An 8,077-nucleotide genomic window follows, 5' to 3' on the forward strand; every position below is an offset into this window, starting at 1 on the left:
GATCTGCTCCAATTAACCAGCCATGTCGAGTTCATCAAAGCAGCAGCAAGATGATGATGTTGCAGAAACTCAAGCGAAGCCGAGAATGGAAGAACCAGAGCCACAGAAAGACATCAAAACTGAAGAAGACGATGACGTGTGCAGAACTCCAACAAGACCAGAAAACAAAATACGTGTCGGAGGCTGTCCAGGTGCACCAAAGAAGAAGAAACGACCAACTCGCTCGCCAACTTGGTCACGCTCAATTAGGAGGTCCTTGACTGGTTCTGTATAATATAATCATCTCCGTCATTACATAATGGAGGCTTCACTCTTCCAGGCGCAGAGAAACATATCAAAGTTTTGATCTTTTCTGGTGATTATGCTTTTGACTACTGGTTCTTTATGACAGATATATTTGGTGTATTTCTTTCGCGTCCCATGTTTCTGTTGGTATTTTTGTTGTTCTGCAAGGTTGTTTCCTTGTGCATTGATGTGGGTAATTAGTTTTGTGTTACAGTTTAGAGATTATATAGTATTGTTCATTGTGAAATTTGCTGAGTTATATGTATTGTTGTTCTCGTGGATATATGCCCTCTTTACACCTCGATTTACTTCCATGTCGATACAACAAATACATCTGATGAGAGTATAAATTTATAAATGTAATTGGTAACTGATGATGATGATTCTGCAATTTTAGGCACTTTCTTTGATTCGTCTTTTGGACTTTGTGGAAGGATCATTGTATGTGTTTCAATTTGTGGCAAAACTAACAGAAAAGTCAGACATACGTACAAATTGAAGGCCAAAGATTGAATGAATTAATTGCAAGACACGAAACCGAAACTGCAAGCCAAACGTAGATTTCTCAGTTACAATCAGAACAAGACACTCACATGATATAATAAATTAATCAATTGCGAACCAACAGGGGTTGTATTTAGTAGAAGTAGCTAGTTTTTCATAAAATTATGAACGAGGATTCGAATAGGATTCAAATTCTATGCTCATTATATTATAAATTACACTACAAAGTAGGTAATACATTTAGCATAACAGCAAGAATAACAGTAACAACCTAATGAACAACATGGTATATGTTTAATTTAATTGAAACCATATATGGTTGCCGTTTTCCTATTAATTGTTATATACAAATTTTAAGTAAAATCTTAATTTAATCTTTTAATTTCTTGGGTAAGATTTAATGTTTTAATTTTACTTTAAGGTTCAAATTAAATCATGTAATGTCATTAGATTATTTTAATCCCTTAATTTTGAAAATATCGTTATAAATTCTTTTTACTTAACAAAAACTCTTTAATAGAAATTAATTTATTTCAAATAAATTTAGTCATCTCATGCCAACAAATTAAATCAAAATAAAAAAATGCAAAACAATTTTTTCAACTAGAATTTCTTAAATTATAAAGATAAGCTAAGGTTTGTAATGAATCTAGCTTTGCCTCATAAATCGGACACTCAGCCCAAAATTCAATGAAGTTTTAAAATATCATAAAAGGCTACTCTTTCCGTATCCTCCGATTCAAGGAGAAATTAATATCTAGTCTTGTGCTTCTGTTTCAATCAAATCCTCCAACTTGAGTTTTCATTGGAATTTGGAAAATAATTTAAAATTGGACTAACATTGTGCTGACATCATTATATGTTTCGTCTCATAGGCGAGTTCTGTTTGTTTTTGTTGGACCCCGTATTAAATTTTATATCTTTTTGACCAGCGTATTAAATTTTATATCTGTCCTTCTTGGTAGATAAGTTCTTATTTATAAATAAGACAATGAAGGTGTCATGCTTAGATAATCAAAGCTGATTTATATTTTAGGAAAAATTTAAAAAAAATACTTTTGAAATTTCAAAATCCCAAATGACTACAAGAATACCATTTCGTCAGGAGTGTTTGGGTAGAAGTAAAACCATGATTTTAAAAGTGCTTTACAGTATACAAAATAAATATGTGAAGAGTTTGCCTTGATTTGCGGAAAAATATTTTTCAAAAGCACTTTTGGGTTAGTTTTACACAGATCTAGATTATCTTAAACAAATTAAATTTATGCTATGTTTGGATGGAGAGAAAATGAGGGAGGAAGGAAAACTAGAAAGGAAAATAGGGAGATAAGTGGTTTTTTCCCTGTTTGGATGAGGGAAGAAAAGTGGGAGGAAAGAAAAGTTAGGGAGAAAATGAGGTGGGTCCCACAACCTATTTTCTTCCCAACTTTTCTCTCCATATACTAAGAGAAAATGAAAAGAAAACACATTTTTCCTCTCTACCCTTACATATATTTTTTCAGCAAAATAATACTTTTTTTTTTCATTTTTTCACTTTATTTATTATTATCAAGTCTTTTTTTCTGTGTTTGCTTGATTGAAAAATAAAATAACTAAAATTGCAAAAATCCTTCTAAAATGAATTGAAAGGAAAAACAAGTAGAGTTGTTGTTTTAGCTTTTTTAGCATTACATTACACAAAATGTTTTTTTTTTCTTTTTTTACAAAATTATTTGATATTACAATATAATAACATGATAATATATCTTTATCAAATAATTTGATTTTAAATTATATGATTATGTTAATGTAAATATGGTTTTTCATTATCATATTTAATTTGATTTTAATCAATATATATTTTGATATAACAGAAAGGGTATTTTAGTCATTCGTATATTACTCATTTTCTTTCTTTTGTTGTCTCTTGTCCATCCAAACATGAGAAGTGATAATATTTTCTCTCTAATTTTCTCTTCTCTTCATTTTCTCTCCTTTTATTTTTTTTCCTCCCAGCTTTTCTTCCCATCCAAACAGAGGGTTAAGGGAAAAAATATATGTCAAGATATCAATAAATAATAATATAATTTACTTATATAATTATAACAATAAGAATTATTAAACATACTCGAAATATTCTATCATAATTGCCACTTTAATAGGCAATAATTTTTCTGGAGATATATGTTTATAGTTTGCAGTTCTACACGTTCAAACCACAAGTGATGACACCAGTTCATTGCAATTTTGTTGTTTTATATTGATGAGTTTCCAACTAAAATAGGCTAACAAATATAACTGATTTGACTGTTTTTTTAATGTATAATTGTAAAAGCAACAAGTTGTAAAAGAGAACTTGCATTGGTATATGTGTTGAGGATAGGCATAGGTAGGGCCATACCAACTGTCTAACTAAATGGCCCATCCTTTTGGAAAACACAAAAAACCATACGACCTTCTCATTCAAAAACTTGTTTATAAATATCCCTCACATCCTTTTCCTTCCTTCATCGATCACTCTCAATCTTTTGTGTGAATTCTTCTTCTTGAAGTACTTCATCATTACCTTGAGGTGTTTGAGTCGATCTCTTGTACACAAAATGGCACTTCTTCAAGTTTCTGCAAGGAGGATTCTCACAGGGCTTGCCTTGTGCTTCATGTTTCTGATATTGAATGCTTCTTCTTCTGCTGCTGCTCGTAATTTGCTGAACACTAACAGAGACTTATCCCCACAACACCACAAGCTCAGAAGACAGCTTGTTGAAAATGGACTTGGTCTCACTCCTCCCATGGGGTAAGTTACTTAGTAACTCCTCTTTTATTGTTTGTATACACGTAATATTTATTCATAATCTAAACTCTTCTAGTAAAGCATGTATTTATGAGAAATGAATAGTCTAACTCATTTTTTTACACTTCATTAATTAGTAACCCCACTTTTCATTATTTGTGTACATGCACCATTTTTAATGATCTCATGGCTATTTCATGTTAGAAATTAGTTTGAATAATCAAAGATTATGTGTATAATATAACGCATTATATTGGTGTCATCAGATGGAATAGTTGGAATCATTTTCAGTGTGACATTAACGAGGAGATGATTCGAGAAACAGGTAAATTCTTCATGTAAATATATGTTAGTCGAGATTAAAATAATTTATAGTCTTTGATATTAATCTCGTAATTATTGATATGTTTTTCTTCTTTGAATTATACAGCTGATGCAATGGTATCAACGAGCCTTGCTGCCTTAGGGTATCAATATATCAATTTGGGTAAGTAGATATAGTTTGCTTACCTATGAATTCAGTTGCACTAAATACATTTTTTTAAAAATATATTATTTTTCAATTTTTAATAATTACACATTATTTTACCTGGATTTTAGATGATTGCTGGGCTGAACTTGATCGAGATTCTGAGGTGTATAATGAGTTGTTTTCTTTTCGCTGCTGTTTAATTTGTTTTTATTTCTTTTCGTGATTCTAATAAATATCCATCAGTTGCCTTATTCATTTCTTTATTTTTTTAAAAATTGAAACTGTGGCAGGGAAATATGGTTCCAAAAGCATCAAAATTCCCATCAGGAATTAAGGCTCTTGCTGATTACGTCCACAGCAAAGGATTGAAGCTTGGGGTTTATTCTGATGCAGGGTATCCAAATATGAACCCTAAAGTTCATAATCAATACGAATATTAATTAATTTAATGAAGGAATTTATAATCTCTTGAATAATTTTTGTGCAGAAATCAAACGTGCAGCAAGCAGATGCCTGGATCACTGGGACATGAAGAGCAAGATGCAAAAACATTTGCTTCCTGGGTATAAGATGGATACATCATACATACATGCTTCAAAATCATTCAGAGCATTATTAAAAAAATTGTAGCAATCGATCTCATGCATGTTTAAAAATATTTCTCAGGGGGTTGATTTCTTGAAGTACGATAACTGCGAGAATCTCAATATAAACCCAAAAGAGAGGTATTTTTAGCCTTCAAGTCTCTCTACTTGCCATATAAAAATTAGAGATTATTTATGATGCGATATTACTTATTGTATGAACAAACGCACAAATACAGGTACCCTAAAATGTCTGAAGCATTGTTGAATTCTGGAAGGCCAATCTTCTTCTCCATGTGTGAATGGTGAGTCCTTTTTCTCACATTGGTTACATATACTTTTGACAGATCAATTAGATTTCTGACTTTCATATTTCCAATGGAGCCATGTATGTATCCTGCTGTTTAAGGAGTTAGAATATGTATTTATCTATGATAATTAAGCTGGTTTATGAACTTGCAGGGGCCAAGAGGACCCAGAACTTTGGGCCAAAAATGTAGGAAATAGTTGGAGAACAACCGGAGATATTGAAGATAAATGGGAAAGGTATGAAACAAACATTATGAAATGATTATGTGTGCGTGTGTGTGATTAGAATTAATGAAATAATTTTTTACTATTGATGGATGGCTAATAATATGAAGTACTCTGTTGCCAGCATGACAAATATTGCAGATGCAAATGATAGATGGGCATCTTATGCTGGACCTGGGGGATGGAATGGTAATTAACTAACTTCACTTGTTAATTAATCACTTTTTGTTATAGCTAATTCGTTAATTAAGAGGCAATATGTGTAATTAAGAGTTTACATTATATGCACCTCAAAATATTGGAAACAGATCCAGACATGCTAGAAGTTGGAAATGGAGGAATGACCACCGAAGAATACCGTTCTCATTACAGCATTTGGGCTTTGGCTAAGGTACATATACACCATAAGAAAACAAACACAAAATATTTACACTAAACATTAACACACATATATAGTTGAAATTAAATTAATTAAGCAAAGTGTGCTATGTAAATATGCAGGCCCCTTTGTTGATTGGTTGTGATGTTCGAGCAATGGACAATACAACATACGAACTACTAACCAACAAGGAAGTTATTGCTGTTAACCAAGGCATGACCCATATACACACACGCTGACATATATAACAACCATTTCCCTCTACGTACCTTTCTTCATCAAGATACCGAAATCTCTAACTTCTGATGCATAAAACTTGTGATATTGCAGACAGCTTAGGAGTTCAGGGGAAGAAGGTGAAAAGTGAAGATGGTTTGGAGGTAATATCTTCTTTCCCATACCTTTATCCCATACACACACTCTCTTCCCATCCTTAATATATGACCTAATTAAGGAGTTAATATTAGTTTTATATGTAAGAACTATTTTACGAGTTTATCAATTTTTTTTCCAAATTAACCCTATTGGTATTCTCTTAACAATAATTAAGAGAAAAAGAAGGAAAATTAATAAAAATGCTTAAGGTGTCTTTAAAAAAAATCATATTAATTAATTTAACTAATATTATTAATCTACTCAAATTAGTTAATTGAGTCTTACATTAAAGACCGAAGAAGCATGTATATAATTAATTTATGAAGCACAGGTGTTAGTTTTCTGGATTGGAAGACTACTCATTGAAAAAGAAAAAAATTTGACAGGTATGGGCGGGTCCTCTTAGTGATAACAGAGTAGCAGTGGTTCTATGGAACAGAAGTTCATCAAAAGCGACTGTAACTGCCCATTGGTCTGACATAGGGTTGGAATCAGAGAAAGTTGTAGATGCAAGAGATTTATGGGAGGTGAGAAATTACATATACACACACACACACACACATAGTTCAAGTTAATTATTATTATTATTGTTGTTGTTGTTATTTCAATTCAAGGACTCAAGTTGTATTAAAGAACTTTTCTGATTTTGCTGTATATGAATTATTCAGCATTCTACACAAGCTTCGGTTTCGGGGCAGATTTCTGCTGAACTGGATTCACATGCTTCCAAGATGTTTGTTTTGAGTTCTAATTAAGCTCCAAACTTTATGAAGAAGAAGACGACGAAGGGGATGCAGAAGTTAGCTAAAATATACAAGCATTCGAGCATAAGAAAATAAATATGTAATTTGTTTTACAATTAAAAAATCTCTTTAGACATAATTGAATAAGACAGATTTATTAGATGTCTCTGATCGGTACTATTAGTATTGTTGCACCATTGAGCTGTATTGATTTTAATACAATAAACAACAATGATGATTTCAAATGGTTTTCCATTATTCAATTTTCATGTTATATATAAATACGTATGAATTTGTGTATATGCTTTTATGGTTATTCGCTGGTGAATACATGCGTAACAATTTTGAACCGTGTAATCTAAAATTAATTAATCAATCATACAAGTATTAGCTATAGAGTGAAAGATAGAAACTGTTAACAGCCACGAGGATTTCTCTTCTGCTGGCATTTAGTCTCGAGTACAAATAATCGAACTATGTATATCAAAACATTGATCAAAATTAGTTTTGACAATAAATATATGAAATGTATTTTATTTTTAAAATATTTTTATTTATGCAAGAAAAATTTGTGAATGAGAGAATATATAAATAGGAAAAAGAGGCGCGTAAGTATGTAAGAGATGACTAATGCAGTGATATTATATATAATTAATAAAAACAATGGAAAGAATTCGTTAAAAAAACTATATCTTATATACATAAGACCAAAGACTTAGACACTCGCAATAATGAAACTCACAATTAGTTATAACTAATCATAACTATTTACCACCATCGAAGTGACAATAGTGACTGGTCGTAACACCCCTGACATATTCAGTAAAGCTCTATGAGCGGATTGTACTTAGAATTTTGGTCAAAATTTGAAATAAGGTAATTAAATACTCTGAAAGTATATATGAAGGATTACTTGGCACCTGAAATTTTTTTTAGACTCTTATATACTCTGAAAGTTTATTTTCATACCAAAAATACCTTGACCATTATCTGCCGTTAAGTTTGACCGTTAACTTATATGGTTTGATCGGTATCTATGAGGGTTAAGATTAACAATGGATAACAGTTCAAGATAGAAATGTTACAAAATAAAACTTTCAGAGTATATGAGAGGGAAAAAAAACCTTTCAGATATTAAGTGCTCCTTACCCCATCAAGATTTTAATAAAAAATCAAATTTGAAAAAAAATTTATTAAATAATAGATACATCTTTTAAAATTTTTAGCTGAATAGAAAGACAAATGAAAGTCATTAAGTGAAAATGTTTTAGTTGAAATATTTAGAATTAAACTTTTGTTTTAGAAAAAATCTTGTATATTCACAAAATAATATATATTATAATGTAAAAAAAAAAGTTCTCGTAAATCGTAATATACTTTAATTAGATATGAAGCTTTTTATATAAAGTCTCTTTAGAATTTATAAGTATC

At 30.8% G+C, this 8,077-nt stretch overlaps 1 protein-coding gene across 1 annotated transcript; it reads left to right on the forward strand.

Moving 5' to 3' along the window:
- Positions 1 to 3,368: 3,368 nt before the first annotated feature.
- On the forward strand, positions 3,369 to 6,658 carry LOC114760524 (alpha-galactosidase-like). The gene is made up of 15 exons (XM_028949781.1): positions 3,369 to 3,562; positions 3,826 to 3,884; positions 3,990 to 4,046; positions 4,160 to 4,194; positions 4,322 to 4,425; positions 4,519 to 4,594; positions 4,698 to 4,756; positions 4,855 to 4,920; positions 5,078 to 5,161; positions 5,274 to 5,338; positions 5,458 to 5,540; positions 5,651 to 5,741; positions 5,859 to 5,908; positions 6,290 to 6,430; positions 6,572 to 6,658. Exons 1-15 carry the CDS (start codon positions 3,369 to 3,371, stop codon positions 6,656 to 6,658), a joined length of 1,251 nt encoding a protein of 416 aa, XP_028805614.1.
- Positions 6,659 to 8,077: the final 1,419 nt, after the last annotated feature.

The sequence above is a fragment of the Neltuma alba genome, unplaced genomic scaffold, assembly GCF_004799145.2.
Source record: "Neltuma alba isolate B1F8T4 unplaced genomic scaffold, ASM479914v2 tig00010984_pilon, whole genome shotgun sequence".
In the NCBI taxonomy this organism is placed as follows: domain Eukaryota; kingdom Viridiplantae; phylum Streptophyta; class Magnoliopsida; order Fabales; family Fabaceae; genus Neltuma; species Neltuma alba.